Source organism: Gobio gobio (genome assembly GCF_949357685.1).
Source record: "Gobio gobio genome assembly, chromosome: 12".
NCBI lineage: Eukaryota > Metazoa > Chordata > Actinopteri > Cypriniformes > Gobionidae > Gobio > Gobio gobio.
The window spans coordinates 19000418-19021906 of NC_137105.1; the positions used below are offsets into that span (position 1 = coordinate 19000418).

At 37.5% G+C, this 21489-nt stretch overlaps 1 protein-coding gene across 1 annotated transcript in view; it reads right to left on the reverse strand.

Moving 5' to 3' along the window:
- Positions 1–302: 302 nt before the first annotated feature.
- Positions 303–21489, reverse strand: part of snx3 (sorting nexin 3) — a 31803-nt gene continuing 10616 nt past the window's right edge. Inside the window, exons 2-4 of the mRNA XM_079831688.1 lie at positions 11125–11220; positions 10763–10887; positions 303–1127 (exon numbers count right to left, since the gene is read on the reverse strand). Coding sequence (XP_079687814.1) covers positions 1022–1127; positions 10763–10887; positions 11125–11220 — 327 coding nt within the window. The 3' untranslated portion in view covers positions 303–1021. The remainder of the gene's footprint in view (positions 1128–10762; positions 10888–11124; positions 11221–21489) is intronic.

A 21489-nucleotide genomic window follows, 5' to 3' on the forward strand; every position in this document is an offset into this window, starting at 1 on the left:
AAGTATCTGTTTATCAGTAAGAATGAATTGCACTAAATTACACTTATCTTAGTAGCATGCATGAAATTATAATTCACTTGAATAAAGCATCTAGCAAATAATAAACGTGCGATAACTAAATGAATCTCCTTTAATATGGTTTTGTGTAAAACACTAATCAAAATATACGCAGGTGACTCACTTTATACAAACTCCTGACGGTCAAAAAGGAAAAACCTTTTAAGGCAGAATGAATGTCTACAACCACTCTAATGCTAGGATCATCTCTTAAAAGAAGTTTTAGCAGAGCCAAACAGAGAGGCTTTCGTTTTTCAAACCACATCATATGTGCGTGTGTTTGATCCGTTTTATTGGAAAATTCTCATAAACAAAACAATGGCACAGCAGTATACAAATCCGGAAACATGCAATGTAGGCAGAACTCTTTGTGTTTCTGTGTAACACCATTACACAGTAAAAGCAGACTTGTCTGCAGCTAAGTGGGACACACATAGCACACGATCAAGAAGGTTCCCAATTAAGTGCATCCTGCACGGTACGTGTTCTTCAGCATTAAAAGCAACATAAGTAGGTAGTAGCAATAACACAGGGATGCCGATGTGTGTGATATAGTGCTTGCATAATTGTGATATAGTTATTTGGCTTGTTTCGTTTGATCTTGTACAACAAGTTAGTGGTGCTCTCAGACAAAACTACCATAAATAATTGTTAACCACAAGTAATTACACACAAGAATGTGTTTGATCGGACTTAAAGTGGTAAACAATAAATTAGAGAGACCCAAATTATCTATAAGGACAGATCAACCCAGTTCTGTTGGAGAAGTGAAGGGATACAATGACTAATTCTAGTATGTTTTTAATCATTTGTTGTCTTGTTGTTCTGCGCAGGTAAATGTTTTGGACGCCCTATCGTTCAGGCTAAGATTCTTTTCCAGTTAAGAATGATTCAAACCTTTCTTATTGCTTGTGGGCCATGTTTTTTGTGTCTGTGTGTGTGTGTGCGTAGAGTCCAGACCGGTTCAGGCTTGTCTAATTTTGGAAGGGGTGTAGTTTTTATCCACTGACTCGTCTTGTAGAAACATGTGCAGGCAGCGCTCATTTTGGGCCAATGGATGACCAGCCACTCTGAAAAAAATCAGACCACAAAATGCACATTAGCCATCATAATAATATTATGCAAGAATGCACATTGTAAAGCAGAAAGAGAGAGAGAGAGAGAGAGAGAGAGAGAGAGAGAGAGAGGAGGCGGAAACAACTTTGACCCCAATCAAGATGCAACTCTTAGATATTATTAGGAGGCTGTGACATTTCGTGGCATTCTTTTTCAGATCATAAATCATCCAGCTTGAATTTCAGAGCGATAATATCAAAATTAAATTACGCATATCTTTAAAAAAGTAGAATGAGCCATCATGCTAATTAAACTCATTATTTCACCATTCAATCTATTCCAGCTTCCAACGGGATAAAAAAAGGACCCTCACACCTCTAAAATTACACAATGTTACAAGTCAAGATGATGGAGAATCATTTTCAGGTTTGGGAGAGGCAATATAAAGATATGCTGTACAAATCCACTCACACATAGTCGTGAAGTATGATGGGCATGCTTCCCCCTTCCCCAGGTGCTATTAGTACCGAACAATGATATTTAATTCAGGAATTTTCAGTTAAAGAAAAAAACCCCATCTTAATTACCTCCATATCCTTTCTTTCTTCAAACCTAATTTACAGCTGTTCGTCTCGTATTAAAATTCAAACAGGTAGAGCCGGCACATTTGCACATGAAACAAAGATAATGGCAAAGTCTGCAATCACAGCAAATAATTACAATCGAACTGTAACTTTTATTGTCTCAGCCGGCGGGGGAACGGCACCTCGGATCAAAAATAAGCAGGAGTGCACACAACATCTTGTAGGGAAAAGGTATGCATGCCTGTAATTTCACTCGCAATTATCATAAATTACACATCAAAAATAAAACAAATGTAAAAAGTAAAGCTGGTGCACTTGTGGCCTCTCATCAGTTTCGATCATTCTGTAGGTAATTATGAGAGAAGGAAAAAAAAAAAGTGTGAGGGAAGACATCAGATGACAAAAAGGCTGGCAAGTGTATGTTTTTCTCTTTCACTGAAGTACCTTAACCTAAAAACTCAAAATTAACAGAAAGAGGAACAACTATTGTATCATGATAACCACTTCACTTTTCTTTATAAAAACAGTTCAGATGTGTCGAGGCCAAAAGAAGTTAAGAGGAAGGACACGCAGTAGAGGACTATGTAAATCTTGGCATATCAATATTAACTCAAATACACTTGAGAACAAAATCGGAAGGATAAATATTCTTATTTCCACAATGCATCATGAGTACATACGTTAATAACGGCAGTGGCACATTAATTAAATATGTGCAAAATAGGCATTGGAAAAATGTTTTCACTGTTTATCCTCTAATCTTTAAGGGGGGGGTTCCCCGAGTTCCCACACGAACATATTAAGTATTCAGCCCATTTTATCACAAAATTCAAACGATAAATGCCGTTTTGACGCTCTTTAATGTGCCGTGACTGATCACTGTCACTGATCACAGTTCAAGCGATCGATCATCCCTTCCTAAAGAATAAACATGAATGAACATCTGAAGGTATGTTGAGGATACATTACAACTTACTGTCACGTATCATATGTGGTGTAATCGCTCAATCAGTGTTTCAACGGTGGAAAGACCTCAATATAACTGCTTGTAAACTAAACATGTCATGTAACGTTAGCATCACATTTACCTCAGGCAGTATATTAGCCTATATATTCATTATATTCTACTGTTAGTGATGTCTTAATTATTTCATGTATGTTTAAATAAACCTGTCATGAAAATGACAGTCACTGTTTATAACTGATTATATTTCAACAAAGAATTGGAGAAAAAACTATTTTATAATTAGATTTAGAAGTTATTGCAAAAACTGCCTAATGAGAAGTTTACATGTTTGCGTACTGTTATTTGAGTGTTGATTATTATACTTAAAAAAATAGCAACAACTGAATTTAGGCTTATAGTTTGGGCTTTGTTGTTAACCTTTAATATTAATGTGCAAGTAAGAGTTCCCTATACATTCAAAGCAATATCTTCAATACATTTTTAGTTATAATTTAATTCATTTGAGGACAGACACTTTTTTTTAAGTAAACCACTGTTTAATTAAAATAAATAAAAAGCAATTTTGTAAAACCGCTGTACCGAACCCGTACCGATTCGTGACTTCAAAACCGAGGTACGTACCGAACTGTCAGTTTTGTGTACCGTTACACCCCCAGTGGATGCCGTTTGTTTTTTCTGGGGCAGCAACGGAGTTGTGTCTGTTTGTTACCAGTCAGGAATCGAAACCGCAGGCGGTGAGTGAAACTGCAATCGGCACGTAAGTGCATATAATGTAAACAACACGAACGTATGGGGAATTGAAAGTTATCCAGGGATAATGCCATGATGCATTGAGTGTATGTGTGTGGTGTGTTTCGTGACTCTTTAGCTCCGCCCACTGCACGCCTCCATGAGCTCGGCTGTTTTCGGAAAGAATCGGTACAGCGTATTGTGATAAAACTAAAGACTCTTTGGAGATATGAAGGATGCAGTACTACTTTTTACTCAATTTTACTCAAGATTTTGTAGGGGTGCCAATAATTGGGGCACAACTTTATACAAAAAAATAAAATGCATACTTCCTAATTTGTCCAAATTAGATAATTTTCTGCAGTAAAAGGGTGTCTTTTCTTTTTGGCCTATTTTTGTATGACTAGTATTGCATTAGCATTTAATAATTTTTTACTTTTCAGTGCGAGTTAAATCTCTTTTTTGGCCCATTTTACCTGTTAAAGAAAACCTGCTTAAAGGGATAGTTCACCCAAAAACGAAAATTTTAATGTTTGATGCCTCATTATTGCCTGCGCAGATCGGTCAAATGAGGAATCTACGTATATATTTCTATGATCGCGCTGGTATTTTGACCTTACTCGCAGGAAGTTATGGCGGTCTGAGGAGCTGATGACATTCGTCTGATATGAGGTGAAATAATAGCATAAATACTGTTCGGTTTCTCGCAGAAACCGATCGTTTCGTGTCTTAAGACATCAATGTGTCGTCACGAGCCGCAGGGTTTAATTTGAAGTTGTCTGCGCATGTTTTTTTTACTCTAATAGACCCCATTAGACCCCATTCACATGCATTATACAACTGACAGACGGTAACGGTTGGAGTTAAAAATCTTCATTTGTGTTCTACTGAACAAACAAAGACACCTACATCTTGGATGCCCTGGGGGTAAGCAGAAAAACATCAAATTTTCGTTTTTGGGTGAACTATCCCTTTAATAATTATGCACACATTTTTCACTTCCAGCCTTCATTAAAGGATTAGTTCACCTCTAAATTAAAATTTCCTGATAATTTACTCACCCCAATGTCATCCAAGATGTCCATGTCTTTCTTTCTTAAGTGGAAAAGAAACTAAGTTTTTAGAGGAAAACATTTCAGGATTTTTCTCCACACAATGGACTTCAATTGCAACCAATATGTTGAACGTCCACATCAGGGCTCCAGACTAACTTTTTTCACTAGGAGCACAGTGGCCCCCAACTGAAAATTTTAGGGGCACAACCAGAAATTTTAGGGGCGCACACCATAAATCAACATGCAAACCAAATCTACTAATTTCCACTGTATTACTAATAGGGATGGGTATCGTTAAGGTTTTAATGGTATTACTACTCTTACCGATACTGCTTATCGATCCGGTACTTTAACAGTATTCTTACCAGTTCATTTTATTATACTTTTTTTTTTTTTATAAAAAAAAAAAAAAAAACATAATTAAGAACATAATTAACATGGCTTTATAATCTGAAAAGTAAAATATATAGAGCAAAAGAAACCGCAAAGTTTGAACAAAAATATAAAACATCTATTTGTAAATGGACCAGTGTCAAGGCATTCGGAAGGTCTGCTAACATTAATATTACTGTAAAGAACAAACCTACAAAGAAATCTAATAAAGTAATGAAATGTAAAATAACACTGCATAGTTTTCACTGTATAAATTGATAGATTAATGCTTATAAAAGCTAAAGTTATTAATTCAAGAGATGTGAATATTTTCTATTTGCCTTTTGTTCGATTCAAATTAATGGCTCAATCGTCAGCAGGTTTATCTGACACTGCCCCTTTAAGACCGATCGAATGTAGAACTAATAATATCATAGTCTCCTATTTCTCCAAACTATTTACGCCCATTTAAGATATAAACTGTTAAAATAACTACTCTCCAATCCGGTCATTTTGACACCGGCTATTTGTTGTTTATTAGATGGTTTAGACGCGCACACGAAGCCTAAAATATTAAGTGCAAGTCGGTCCATTTCGCAGCACACACATATAAGCCGCCTTGAAGTTGGAAACAGCGTCTCTTGCGCGGATTATTGTGCATTTAATAGCTCTTTATTATCAAACACATCCCGCAGTTTAGCAACAGTAGAGACTGCAGTTTACAACAATCACTGAATCTGACGTTTAGTTTAGGTTTAAGGAGAAATGCGCAGCTGTGAAGGGAAGGATGAGCTCGACGGAACACGGCTATAGGAATAGTTTTACCTCATATCATCTTTTTATAATTCTTGGAAGCCAAAATCGAAAACAAAATTAGATTAATATCACAGCACATCCCTAAAGTTTAAGCTAAACTTCTGTGTAGTTCTCTTGGCCATCCTCACTCATTAAGCTGACTGTGGTGTTGTGTTCGCTGTAGCTCCACGTGAGAGAGCGCTCTTTCTCTCTCTTCTGCATTGCGAATGGCAAAAATGCATCACGGACAAATCACGGTTTAATATTATCTCATATAGAAACGGCTGACAAAGATAGAATTTGCCAGACATAACGTCTATCAATTATAATTAGTAAGTGTATTTTCTTAATTTCTCCAGTACCGACAGCAGGCAAATTTACTGGTCGCACATGTGCTACTGGATGTCAAATTCAGTCGCACACTCTCAAATTTTAGTCGCAAAATGCGACCATTTAGTCGCACTCTGGAGCCCTGCACATCAATGCCATTTCAAAGGACTTTGAAGTGCTTCAAATGGTACTGCGCGGTCCCAGCTGAGGCATAGGGTCTTATCTAGCAAAACGATCGGTCATGTAAATTATTATTTTTTTAAATATATATAATTTTTAACCACAATTGATCATCTTGTGCAACAAGCCAGGCATTAAATAACGTACGTTGAAAAGGTCACGCCGAACGTGGGCGGAACTACCACCCCATTGTTTAAAAGTGTGGAGAAGGAGGATCATTCAAATTTTATTGTATGTTTAATGACATATTTATTATTTAATTTATCATTGTTTTACCTGTTTTGTTAAAAAAGCATTTGTATTAGTCTTTGAATGTTCGCTTTGTAAACAATGGGGCGGTAGTTCCGGCCACGTTCGGCGTGACCTTTTCAACGTCCGTTCCGTAATGCCTGGCTCGTTGCAGACCAGCACAAGTCGATCAATTGTGGTTAAAAAGTATACATTTGAATTTTTTTTAGAAAATGACAGATCGTTTCGCTAGATAAGACCCTATTCCTCAGCTGGGATCACGCAGTACCATTTGAAGCACTTCAAAGCCCTTTGAAACTGCATTGATGTGGATGTTCAACATAGTGGTTGCAATTGGAGAACATTGTGTGGAGAAAAATCCTGAAATGTTTTCCTCAAAAAACTTAGTTTCTTTTCCACTGAAGAAAGAAAGACATGGACATCTTGGATGGCATTGGGGTGAGTAAATTATCAGGAAATTTTAATTTTGAGGTGAACTAATCCTATAACGGGGCATGAAACCCTAAACCAAATTTTCAGAGATTTTAACAGAAGTATGTGTGTTGAATATCATGGAAGACAATGGTACCATCTGTTAGTTTTGAATGTGGGAGAAAACTGGTTAATTTTAAACCTTTTTGCTCTATTTTCAACTTCCTGGTTTAAATTCGTCTTCATGTCAACGTCATAGGATGTAACGTTTTCTCGTACTATAGTACGGCGATTACTCATCGGTGTCTCATAATTATTCATGAGACTGTGTGTCTTTGTCCTATGAGAAAACGCGTTACTTAATTCATGACAGCACACGCTTAATTATTCATGACAGCACGTGTTGATAGGCATTTTGCTCTGACAGGCACTTTAAACAGTGAGATCGCACACAGTAAGTGAGAGATGCATTAATGGATCAAAAACGAGTGTTTTTTCCGCTTTGTATGAGTTTCTGCGTTGCCTACGTTCTCTTCAAAAGATCCTGAGTCTTCACACAAAAGCGATTCATCCACACTGAGTGTAACCGCTCTTTACGGCCATTTAACCGACCAAACGGCATATAAAAACTCAACAAAATAAGCCTAAAAAGTTATCAAAGGTATGCAACAGCGTGTTCATATATATTTTCGATGCACAGAACAAATTGTGAATGGCTGTGCATTTAATTGTCCAATGAATTATAGGTGTCACAGGATATATATGTATTTGTGTAACGGTAAGCTTACAAAGCCATGTGTATATTGTGTTGCGTGTAACTTAATGGTCATTTGTAGAATGCATTTGTGGGAAGCTTTGATGCTTTTAATGAGAGCGAAATAAAATTGTCTGAATCAGAAGCTGTTGATGTGCTGTCAGCCTCCCCACGTCCCCCTACACTCCGGCGCTAAACCACACCCACTTTTATAGCATTTTTCAAAACTGTGGTGAGAACTGACTGCTGCTGAAAAAAGGGGGTTTCATGATCCAATTCTATATCACTTATAAATGACTAAATACAAAATTAAAAGTAGTTATTAAGATTGATGTGGTTTGGAACTGGTAAAATGTTCTTGGGGGGGAAAAATGATCAGAATAATTGCATTATGATGTAGCACTGACTGTATATTTCATTTAAAGATTTAAAGATTATATATACACACTCTGTTTAAAATTAGATTGTGAATATTTTGAATGAAAGACAGGAACATAATTTTTATTCTACATTTTTTATAGGAGTATTTGTAGGAGCGCCAGTAATTGTGCACAAAAATTATTTGTAACACTTTACAATAAGGTTGTATTAGATAACATTAGTTAATGCATTAGTTAACATGAACTAATAATGAACTGCACTTATAAAGCATTTATTTATCTTTGTTAATGTTAATTTCAACATTTACTAATGCATTATTAAAATCATGTTAACATTAGTTAATGCACCATGAACTAACATGTACAAACCATGAATAGCTGGATTTGTATTAACTAACGCTAACAAAGATTAACTAATGCTGAACAGAGGTGTTGTTCATGGTTAGTTCATGTTAACTAATTCATTAACTAATGTTAACTAATACAACCTTATTGTAAAGTGTTACCAATAAATGCTTTATAAGTGCAGTTCATTATTAGTTTATGTTAACTAATGTAGTTAACTAATGTTAACTAATGAACCTTATTGTAAAGTGTGTTGTGAACTTCTTTTGTTCCTTGAAGCAGAGACCAGGAGACCTGGAAACTTTGCATAGCAGACTAATTCATCTGATATCATCATCTTTACCTTAAATGCTAAATACAATGTACTTTAAACATATTTATACATTTGTACTCTCACAAGTGTTACCAAATTATTTAACATTTCAAGTAACTTTTTTCTAGAATATTACTCCATTTAAAGATTAGATTTTTGTGAACATTTTGAATGAAAGACTAATAGGATAAACAAAGACATTTTTGACAGGTCACTTTGCTCATATTTCAGCTTTATAGGTTGAGAATATTAGTGGAGAAGTAATTTAGCATTGAGAACTGAATAAAGTTGCTGCAATACGGCAATCTTCCTGTACCTCAAACAGTATAGCATGGCACAAGTAACTCCAAAGTCATGAATTTGATTGCTAAGGAAAGCATGAACTGATAAAATGTAAACCTGAAATGCAATGCAAGTCAGTTTTGATAGAAAAATCTGCCAAATGAACAAAATGTACTTAAAGGGGTGGTAAACCACGATTTCACTATTCTAACTTTAGCTAACGTGTAATGTTGCTGCTTGAGCATAAACAACATCTGCAAAGTTACAACGTTCAAAGTTTAAAGCAAAGGGAGATATTTGCTTTTAAAGAAATCAGTTTCTAAGGACTACAGCAAACGGCCGCTAGGGACTACTACACATTCACCCAGGTTTTGCTGACATCACCAGGCCCAATATTTACATAAACCCCTCCTCCGGGGAATATGAAATAAGGGGGGGGTGAGGCCATTTTGTATCGCGGCGCTGTTGTGGTATAGTTAGGCTGGAGTGTTGTTGCCGCGATGCCAAGGAAACGCTGTTATTTTCATCCGGATTGCAGGTCTGGGGTACTTGCTCTGTTCAGCCTTCATAGGGACGGGGGTGCGTTGCAGAGCGTTTAAAATAAAACATGTTATATGCACGTGTGTTTGAGTCAGCGGGGAATCAGGCACGCGCAGGGCTCCCTGCAGCACATCCACGGAGGAGAACATCCACCGTCTTCGCGATTTCAATGCCAGATTTGCACAACGTCAGCTGCGTGAAAAAAACACTGCCGGTGCGTGGATGCATGACGCGCGCGCTGCACATTTCACGGAGGACAACACAAACTTCCACAAACTTCGCGAGTTCAATACAGGATATGCACAACGGCTTGTCCTGAAAGCTGGATTTACAAACAGAAGCTGTTCACGGGCCACAACCTGTAAGTCTGATTTATTTTTCATCGATGTGTTTTCCTGTAATAGGTTGTAGCAAGGAAGTAAACAGATGACAACGCTGTTCTGCAAACCAGTCTGTTAAATGCTCATTCATACTTAACGTTATCCGACGAACACCTATCGTTACAAACACTAACGTTAAAATCTCAACAGCGAACCTGGCATTAGTGTAAATGATTCTTTGATTAGAGCTTTTATGTATTGTTTATCTACAGGCATGCTAAACATGGTTCTGTGTGTGATTTGGCTAACTTACTAGTTTAAGCCAGTGCTTAGTGTTCGTTTTGGGTTAGTTCTTGTGACTGATATTTGGCTATAATCGTTCTAAAAATACAAAAGTTAAAGTGCCATTCAGTAGCGATCATTATAGATCCGCAGTCTTTACTCTTGAGGACTGAACAGGTTCTGCTCGATCATCTTCACTCAAATGTTCTGGGTCTGATTCGGGCTCAGATTGGTATGGTTTTATTGACGCCGTTGTTTCTAACACTGACCAAAGCACAGCCTCCGATAAAGGTAAGGGGCGTGACGTTTCCGACATACGTGCACTAGGCGTTTAGCGAATCAGAACACACTGGGCCAGCTAACCAATCTGAGCCCATCGCGTATTTTTGAGGGACTGGCTTCATACAACCCGGAAAGCATCAGACCGTTTTACAAGGAGGGACAGAGCAGTGTAGAATAAAGGTCAAATATATGAAAAATAAGGCAATTTTTTTTAAAACGAAGCATGAACACATGTTACAGTGCACCCCACAAACACAGTCAAGCCTTCAAAAGAATGTGTTTTACCACCCCTTTAATCTGTAAAAATAATCCTGTTAATGGTTCAATTTGATGATAATTTTGTCCTGTTTTGTGAAATTTGTGACATATAGGGATTTAGATTAATTGCCTTTTCCTACTCGCATGGTTCAACTGAACATGAAGGTAAAAACAAAGATTAATGTTTCAGATAAAGTTGTCAGGAGGATCTTGCAACTCACTTGTTGAGGAACTGTTCTAGGCCCTGCCGCCGCTCCTCGATGAAAGAGTCGTCAAATATACCATCATCCCCACGGAATGGGAGCTGCCTGAACAGAGCTTTTCCAGGAAGAGGAGGAACTACCACCTGTTTGAAATACAAGCACTTCATTCACGTTACATTCATCTCCAAATGCAATCATAGGTCTCTTACAATCACTTCAAACGTCATTACCTGAACTACAGAATCATTTCCAATCCAATGCCTGAAAAAAACATTACTACTTAAATGTATCTAGTTGAACTGGACCCTTACAACAAGTCTGAGCATTCGTGCGATGTTCCAACCAAACCAACACTACCATTTCACTCATCCATCCTTCACCTTGCTTTCCCTCTCCAGCTCTCCTCTCAGCCACTCAAAGTCGCTGTATCTCCTCCGGACACGTGACTCCTTCAGCTTGAATATGGGGAGGTTTGTCTGTGGAGAACAAGAACAGACGAACAACATCAGAAACATCACGTCCATCTCAGATTAAGAGAGACCTTTTTTTTTTACAAGAAGAAAAAAAGGCATCTTTTATAAAAGTAGTTTGAAAACCTTGTTAAGACTTGACAATATAGCTGAACAGCACCAATTCTTCAATGAAACCCAGTTCAGTATTAGAGTAAAGCATTAAATAGATAGGTAAAGTCTACAAAAAGGCCCACTGAGACTAAAACAGGGTCACTGGAGAGGCAGATGTTTATGAAATAAAAGAACAGCCTGATGACAGCGTTCAAGGAGAAGCTGAAGAGGCAAAAGGCAGCGCAAGTAACGAACACACAGACAAGAATAAAAGTACAGATCAATACTCCTACACGGGCTGATTTGCTCGACGCAGACTCAAAACAGATGTATACATGGCGGAGGAGACAGTAAGTTAAACGAATAAATGAATGCGTGCTTTGGGGACAAAGTCTTATGTGGGGCCTAATTGGACAGAAAGAGTTGAAATGTTCATCGATCCTCAGTTACCCCAAGACCATTCCTCTTTCCATCGCTCACTCTCCCTCCATCTCTTTAGCTGCTGCAAGTCATGTTTTTAGCCTTGAGAGGGTCCCTTTAGAAAGCGTAGATCTCTACACACAATGAGGAACATTGATAATACCCACCACTTCAGCTTTCCCCCCCATCTCTATTCTTTCAATCTTTATCCACCTCTGCTTGTTTCCCCCTCTCTATCAATCTGACCCATGTCTGTTTTTTTTAAGTCTCATTAAACATGTTTCACTTAGGGTGTGCTCATTAATTTTCTGTTTATGTCATGGTGTTAGAAGTAAGTCATCATTAAATTGTTAAAGTCATCATTAAATTGTTAAAGAAGCTAAAGTGTCCATTAATAAAGAAGTTAGTAACACAAAATTAGTTGTATTCAGCTGACCATGTGACAATCCATGTAGAATAAATTCACTTTTTTAATGATATGACAGGAGTGAATTTGAATTTGTATCATATTACTAAATTACTGAGTGCACATTTAACCTAACACTACCGTTCAAAAGTTTGGGCTCATTGAGATTTTATGAAAAAAAAAGAAAAAAAGATGCACTAAATGTATCAAAATTGAGAGTAAAAGACATGTATAATGTTATTTCAATTTAAAATGAATGCTGTTATTTTGAACTCTCTATTCATAAAAAAAATCCTATTTTTTTCATCAGTTTTCACAAAAATATTAAGCAGCACAAATGTTTTCAATATCCAAATTTGCATAATACAACATTTTTCTCTGTGTAAAATAATTAAATACTTGACAAAACTAAATACTGAATCCCCACAAATGGTTATCCTTTGCATGCGTTTTTAAGCCAATTTAAACATTCAACATTCAAGCGCAAGATGCGAAAGAGAACTCAAATTTGGTACTCGCTGTGTGAGACGTTTTGTGTGTGTAAATATCCAAAGCGCATGCCCAGAAAGCCATATGTCTGATACTGAACGGAGTTGCTGCTTCTTGTATACTTGAACAGAAAAATTCACAAAAAATGATATCAAAATGCCATCGTGGTGAGTATCCTAGTAAAATTAATTAATTGAACGTAAAGAGTTGTGAAATAAAACGCGTATGAGCACCTCGTAAAGTGACAGCAGCCTAATATTCCTGCTGCGCTGCTGTCTGTTTTAAAGTTAATCAAACAAAAGACAAAAAAAGCTTGTTGCTCTTGACTTAATCACCGTTGTAACTTGAATAAGGATTATACAGCAGTGTTAACTTAAATTTGATTATTTCATTCAATTTCTGTACCTGAAAACTACTGTTAGACCTACCTGAAAAGCACTGTTTATTACATTTGTATCTTTGTTGTTGTATTTACTATGTAGGCCTGTTGAATGTTAAATTGATCCAATCCATGCTAAATGAAGATGATTTGATGATGCAGCAATAAACTAGCTAGCATACCTTAATGAATTTTGCTACTTTAAAACATGATCAAAACAGTAATCTATTTTAATGACAAAAGGTTATATTGGTACAGCATTATCCAATGGGTTGACATAATTTCCACTGTAACAGGAAGACAGGGCTGGACATATCGAACAGCTCCTCCCCTTTCTCCTCCATATCACTTAAAAATATAGCATTCTGTGCTGAATTCAAATGGATCCGATAAGTTCTGGTATGCGCTGACTCGCGGATATGATCTGCTCTGTGCTATTGTGTCTATGGACCAGAGCAGACTTTGTGCACGCTGCAGCGGTTTGTGACACTTACATAAAACCAGACTTCATCCGACCTTAATCGTTCCCTATCCCCTATATAGTGCACTATGTGCCATTCACAATGTAGAAAAAAGTAAATGTGTGACGTGACCGAGTGTAGCCACAGCGTCTATTTGGGGGCTGGATGCTGTAGATTCTAGAGATCATTTGATTGGACAGAAAATCTGATGAGAAGCTTAAGTTCAGTGTGATGTCCTCAAAATCATTGATCCATATTGGCTGAAGTGAGAGACTGTAAGTTTTGAATGCTTATATCTTCTAAATGCAAAATTTGTCATTGTTTTGGAGGACACTAGATAACAGTAAGCCCAACATATATTAAAAGCAACAAAAAAAACCCCTTCAATTTTGACTTCATGGCAACTTTTAAATAGGTATCGCCCAAAAAATCGTATTAGTGCATTACTAATAAATTGTAATAATATTTCACTATATTAATGTTTTACTGTATTTGATCAAATACGCACTGACCCCAAACTTTAGTACCGTAGTGTAACCATAAATCCATAAATTCATTAAAGGGAGAGTTTATGCCAAAATAAAAATTCGACCATCATTTAAATCACCCTCATGGTATTCCAAATCTTTATGAATAAACCATAACAGAAAGTCAATGGGGTATAATGGACAAAAACATATGGAATTTTTTGTGTTATGCCAAATATGGCTTAACACAAAAAAAACGAATCATACCATTCAGAATCAGCACTGACATGAGGGTGAGTAAACAATGACAGAATTTTAATTTTTGGGTGAACTATCCCCTCAAGTGTGTATATGGTCTCATCTTTTAATTTAAGTTTCATTAGTATCTGCAGTAGTCTCCTCACACTAACTCATGGTATAATATCTCTAACCTTACAATTTGAATTTTTATAACCCTTAGACATTCCTTCAACCCACGCAGTCATATGAGATGGGGATTATCTCAACAGCTATGAGATCAGGGTAACTGCAGTGCTGAGGAAGCGTTTAGTAGCAACCTTGCTGAGGTGCTTGCTAATACTGTGTGAATGGCTGGACCACTGGGTTTAGGTTCCACTAAGTAAGCAGGTCTAAAGAAGTTAATCCCCATGTCAATTGATCGCGGTAACAGGTAATTTAATACACACATGGGTTTCAGGACTATTATGTGGTGCGTGGTCACACCGGAGGAAGAGTTAGTTAGTTATTGAACAGGATTAGTTCTTAGGCCAAGGGTAGAAAACTTCTTAAAACACACACACAGAAAAGATAAGGGCCTATAAAGATGTCAATAGGTTAGGTTTTGTTTCTTATTTCACTCTATGGCTTCAGTCTTGTGTTAACAAGTTGAAAGAGGGGATACAATTGAAAAAAAAAACAAAACAAAAAAACGAATAAGTTAGTCATCCATTACCCTTATTGCAAAAGAAGAAATTTGTCAAACTTACATCACCTTCTAATAGAGAAACTAATTTGAAGTCATTAGGGCCAGGGCACAAGACATCAATGAAAACATAAGGGAAAATTTAAAGGAGCTGTATGTAGGACTGTGGCCAAAACTGGTACTGCAATCACTTTCAAATTACTGTTGAGCGGTGTATCCCCTCTCCCCCTCCCCCGGACTCGAGACTGCCAGATAGGCTGCAGGATCCAGCAGGAACGTATAGGCTGCTACACGGAGCTTTCAATGGCAAGTGACGAGTCCTACACAGTACGTTTTTTTCTTTCTGTTAATTATGTTTATGCTTCAAGAGCGATGTTTTGTGAAGTAATTATGAATCGCAATTTACTTATGGCGATTAGCCAAATATAATCGTAAATATGAACGCTCGTACATTCCCACATGAAAAAATACTATAGTATATTATAGTAAAATTACAGCAAAGCTAAATAACATTAGCAATGGTCATACAGGTCAACTTGCAGCATGTTTTGTCCACTATATATGCGAAGAACGAATGAGGAATATGAGGTAACGTTAGGCTACGGTCTCAAATACGTTTTCACATTGTCACATTGGCGTGCTAATGTTGTTTTCCTCAGCGTCTCAGCATAATGACAGAGAAACGGGCTCTGATAATGCATTACTAATGTTAGCAATGACGACTCGCCGTTTTTATTTACCAAACGATTCCTTAACGTTACCTTTTCAATTCAATGACCCGCCTCCTCCATCTGCGCTAACCTAACGTTACTTTGCACGAACATGCATATCTTTGTTCGACTGTCATGAATATTTGAAATGTCCATTTACATTAAGTACAAGGTAGCCAAACATAGATGAACCTTACCTGTCCAGGAGAAAATTAGCAACGTTGGCATCAGTTCAAATTATTCTCCGTTTTCAGCCGTCTACATCTTTCAAAGGCATCTCCTATACAAATCCTTGTTTTATTTCGGACACTGTCACACCGTTTTTCTGATTCATAACGAGGTCGTTTAGGTTTCGTAAAGTTAGACATTGTTTATCCAAAAAGTTTGTAGCTGCAGCTGTGGTAACTAGAGCAGAGCTGGCCACCCGAATGCAGAAACACTACTGACTTTGTGATTGGTAGATAGGTGGAGGGTGACGCTTCAGGCATGACACAACATGTCAACATCAACATCAGTTGAGGGCTGCAACTTCACTTTTAAAATGACAATATCTTGGCCGGACAACCGTTGTCAGTGATATAAATATTTGAAATTAACATGATTTCTTAATGTCTAGTGACATATCAGGGCCATTTTATGATTAATTGAAATACATTTCTTACATACAGTTCCTTTAAAGGAATATTATTATTTAAATATCCCTGTAGCACTTGGCAAAGGACAAGCTTGCCAATTCTACAGCTTGTTTTAAAAAGTGGCCATTATATTCACTGCTGTGAATGGCTGAATAGTGTAATTTATGTGGCACTAGAGGTAACAGTAAAAATAAAAACTGAACAGGTTCCCAAAAACGCTCCCCCATCTGACATCTTTTGGTAGAGGTTGTAGTACCACCACCAGCTCTCAACACCACTGGTCAAGTCAATGTTGTCTTGTCGGGCTGCTCAGATAAAATGCAAAAAATAATAAAAATTTTTTGATTATTTTTTTTGATTGTCTCTGTACATGGGGAGATGGGATAAGAGAAAGTATTTTTAGACTCCATTTGAAAATGGTTAAATTTACCTATTTTACTAAAACTAGAAATGTACCTTTATTTATTCACATAAAAGCAATTATGTCAATATCTTGATTTTAAGGAGTCTGTACATTACATATACAAGAATCAATACTAAGGGGAAAAATGGCCATTTAATACCGGGTGCAATGCCTTTATTTCACTACAAAGCTCTGGAAGGTATAGATTATTTTAATGTTAAATTAGATTAATGTCCTCTTCTTTTTGTGATTATATAAGTAATCCCTTTAAACATGCACCCTTAGAAGTCAATACTACTTGATCTATGCTTCACATTTTATAACAAGAGGAAATTCTAATACATAGGGCACTAAGAGCAGTGTGGTAGCTTTCCCCACAAGTGTATACAATAAACCAAGATTTGTCTCACCTGGACTAAGAGGCATGACATTTGTTTTTAACATCCAGTTACAATACTGCGTATTTAAACTTTTAGTAGCTCTAGAAGCAGAAATGAACAAAATCCTTTCTTCCAAATACCACTGAAACTGATATAGAATACACTATTGAGAACAAGCTATTGGGTGCTAACTTGACAATTTCAGAGTATTTATGGCACTCAGACAGGCATGTTCTATGCAATTGTTTTGATAGAGGAAAAAAGGAAACATTTCTAGTTTCAACACTATTTGTATGCAAAGTGACACACATTTTGTTTTTGTTTTTTGGAGCCACACTGACATCCCCATATCTCTGGAACTGAACTATATTGTGCCTTTAAAATGAAGACTCCAACAGAAAGAACAAACATCTAAATGTTATGATATTAAGATTATCTATATAGCCAAAAGTATTGTGACAACCATCCAAATCATAGAATTCAGGTGTTTCAATCACTTCCGTGGCCACAGATGTATATAATCAAGCACCAAGGCATGCAGACGCTTCTAAAAACATTTGTGAAAGAATGGGTCACTCTCAGGAGCTCAGTGAATTCAAGCGTGGTACCGTGATAGGGTGCCACCTGTGCTATAAGTCCGTTTGTGAAATTTCCTTACTACTAAATATTCCATGGTCAATTGTTATGGGTATTATAACAAAGTGGAAGCAATTGGGAACAACAGCAATTCAGCCACAAACTGTTGGGCCATGTAAAAAAATCACAGAGCGTGGTCAGTGCATGCCGAGGCGCACAGTGCGCAGAAGTCACCAACTTCCTGCAGAGTCAATAGCTACAGACCTCCAAACTTCGTGTGGCCTTCAGATTAGCTCAAGAACAGTGCGTAGAGAGCTTCATGGAGTGGGTTTCCATGGCCGAGCAGCTGCAGCCAAGCTTTACATCACCAAGTGCAATGCAAAGAGTCGGATGCAGTGGTGTAAAGTACGCCGCCACTAGACTCTAGAGCAGTGGAGACGTGTTCTCTAGAGTGACGAATCACGCTTCTCTTTCTGGCAATCCGATAGACAAGTCTGGGTTTGGTGGTTGCCAGGAGAACAGTACTTGTCTGACTGCATTGTGCCAAGTGTAAAGTTTGGTGGAGGGGGGATTATGGTGTGGGGTTGTTTTTCAGGGGTTGGCCATGGCCTCTTAGTTTCAGTGAAAGGAACTATTAATGCTTCAGCATACCAAGACATTTTGGACAATTTTATGCTCCAAACTTTGAGGGAACAGTTTGGGGATGGTCCCTTCCTGTTCCAACATGACTGCGCATCAGGGCACAAAGCAAGGTCCATAAAGACATGGATGAGCGAGATTGGTGTGGAGGAACTTGATGCACAGAGTCCTGACCTCAACCCGATAGAACACCTTTGGGATGAATTAGAGCGGAGACTGCGAGACAGGCCTTCTCATCCAACATCACTGACCACACAAATGTGGTTCTAGAATAATGGTCAAAAATTCCTATAAACACACTCCTAAACCTTTTGGAGCGCTTCCCAGAAGAGTTAAAGCTATTATAGCTGCAAAGGGTGGGGCAAATCCATAATAAACCATATGGATTAAGAATGGGATGTCATTAAAGTTCATGTGCAAGTAAAGGCAGACGTCCCAAAACCTTTGGCAATATAGTGTATATTTAATACCTCTTGAGTTACAGACATGCAAACTTTGTAAATTAAAAACAAAGTGTTATTTCCCAATTTTGAACAGTCACCATTGCATATAATGCAACAAGGTAAGGTTGTCACAGTACCAAAATTTCAGTAGCCAGTAAAATTTTGCGGTTAGCTGTACATATCTTGGAACCGCACCAGATCAAAAACTGTTGAATTGAAATAATGTCTAATTTTGTCTTGTCTGTTGGTTATCACTGTCAATTATTGCAGTTTCCATCAATCGCGCATTTAAATACAGTTGTCAATCCAAAACCCCAAAAACAGAAAGCAAGAGAAGAGCCTTCCCTTTATAATCTCAATTTCTAAAGTGCAAGCTTACTGATCTGCACTCGCGAATACTCCTGTTGTAAAAAAGCAGTACTAATTGTAAAATTAGGGCCAGATTTACTAACAGCTTGCGTCAACGCAAACCGTCATTTGATGTTAAAAAAATACTGTAAGGATTTACTAAAGATGTGCAGTGAAAAATTAGCACTGGAAATGAGTGGACAGGGTTATTTTTTCAGCTGACCTTATTGTTTGTGCATTTGTTTCCCTTTCAGACGCAAAGCTTATAGGAGGAAAGTATTTAAATAAATCATGCACAGTGATTTACTAAGGTTTGCGCTCGTCAATTTTCTGGTATTTACGGCATTATTTACTGCCCAAAAAAGCATGTCTTAAATCTGCTCCTGGAAGACTGCGTTGGTCATTATGGAAATTATTCCGATTGCGTCTGTGTTCTTTAAGTTGCGCGTTGTCAGTATCCCGCGCAGAACTTTCCACTAATTTGCCCTGTTTAGTAAATCTGGCCCCTTATCTCTTATTTACATCTTGCTTACATTGTTAGTAATGAAAGCATTCGCAAGCGAGCGGCTCACGGTGACGCGGATTCTGACTACTTTACTGACTAGCACCACGGCGTTCACAAGCTCAACAGATATGATTGTGATGGGCTACAATGCTCAACGCTTGTAAAAACATGCTGTAAATAGAAACCTTTGATGCTCAGAGAGCACTCAAACACGAACAAGAGTGTTTGAAAGCAGCATCTATCAGCGCAGCGGTACTGAATATACCGGTACTCTACTACCGGACCGGTACTGCAGAAATGCTGGTATAGTAATTTTTCTTTTCTCTTTTTTAGTGTCGGTACGTTTGACATCAAGGGTCAAAAGGCTTTACTAACAGATCTACCAATCTCGGTGTGGAAATAAAATAATAATGCAGCCATCCTTCTAAAGTAATTTCCCTCCTCCTGTAATTTGGCTCCAAATCTCAGCTAAATACTGAAGTACCGGCTGCTGAAAATTCAGCTTTGCCATCAAAGGAATACATCACATTTTAAAATACAAAACCTTTATTTTAAACTTATTTTATTGCTTGCAAGCCAAAAATTGCACGCCTGACTAAATACATAAGTAATATTACACAAATTAAAACATCAATCATGTCCCTAGTGCAAACTTCACAGGAACAGATGCTATTGTTTAGTACTTAGGGTTAGGGGTTCATTCAAATCCCTCACACGACACAAGTATGACCAATAGTAATAGTGACACTTGCAAGCACCACTAATTACACTTCAACAAAAATGCTGTGACGAGAGCAGTGTTTTATTTTGTGTGCGTGTGCAAAGAAAAAGGAGGGGTACGTCACACTGTATACAGCTGCAGATGTAAACTCCAAAGAGTTTGACTGTCCTCCCCTCACTGCTAATGATCTCAATCAAACCTGAGACAAGCAAACAAAACAGCCCAACAAAGGGCCTGATTACCGTGGCAACCAAAGTTAACCACACAGACGGAAGCCCTTACACATCAAACACTCAATGAGCAGATGAAAACAGCCCAATTCATTAAGACAGCAGCCTTGCACTGCGGTTAAGACGGGGCTTTTCAAGAGGTCCATCAATACCTGTGAGCATACTGGAGAGAGGGGAACGGTATGACATGATTAAACTGGCAGGTAATGAGACTCAATGTTAGACGAGACGATCAAATGCTTAGAGACTCTCTGATGGTCAGCTATGTTCTCTTGTGTGGTTTTTATGTTAATTCCGTAAGCTCCGTGGGATATTTAATGATGTCTGTTTTTTTATTATCTCTAGTTGGCCACTAACAGGACTTGTTACAAACCAAGGTTTCTCATCATAAATCATAACACTGCGGCAAAACCAAGAGTGCTGCGATAATGCATCATGCAATAAAAGCGCTGTCTTCCATGTTAATCCGCGTTCTTGACAGTTGCGAATGCAGGAAATCAAAATTTTGTTGATCGCTTGGTTTCTATTTGTTTGCACTCAGTAGTAGCCTGCCCACAGTGAAACCTCATTGGTACAAAATCCTGCTCTACATAACTGTATTAAACATTAAATATGTTCTATGATATTTAATGAGTATGTCGCGTCATGCAACATTTACACAATCAGTGTGACAAGGCAAATAGCATGTCGCTGGAAACTTAAATGCATTATCTTGTGTCACAGCAAGCACTACGATATAATCATACATTACATTTTTTTTTTTTTTAAAGCAATTAATAATTTTTATTCCGCAAGCACATTGAATTGATCAAAAGTGACAGTGAAGACATTTACAAAAGATTTCCATTTCAAATAAATGCTGTACTTTGAACTTGCTATGCTTTAAAGATTCCTAAAAAAGCAGCTACTTTGAACATTGATAATAACAAGAAATGTTTCTAGAATGATTAGAATGATTTCTGAAGGATCATATGACAGAATGACACTGAAGACTTTTACAACATTACCATATTTTTTATCAAATAAATGCATAAGAGACTTCTTTAAA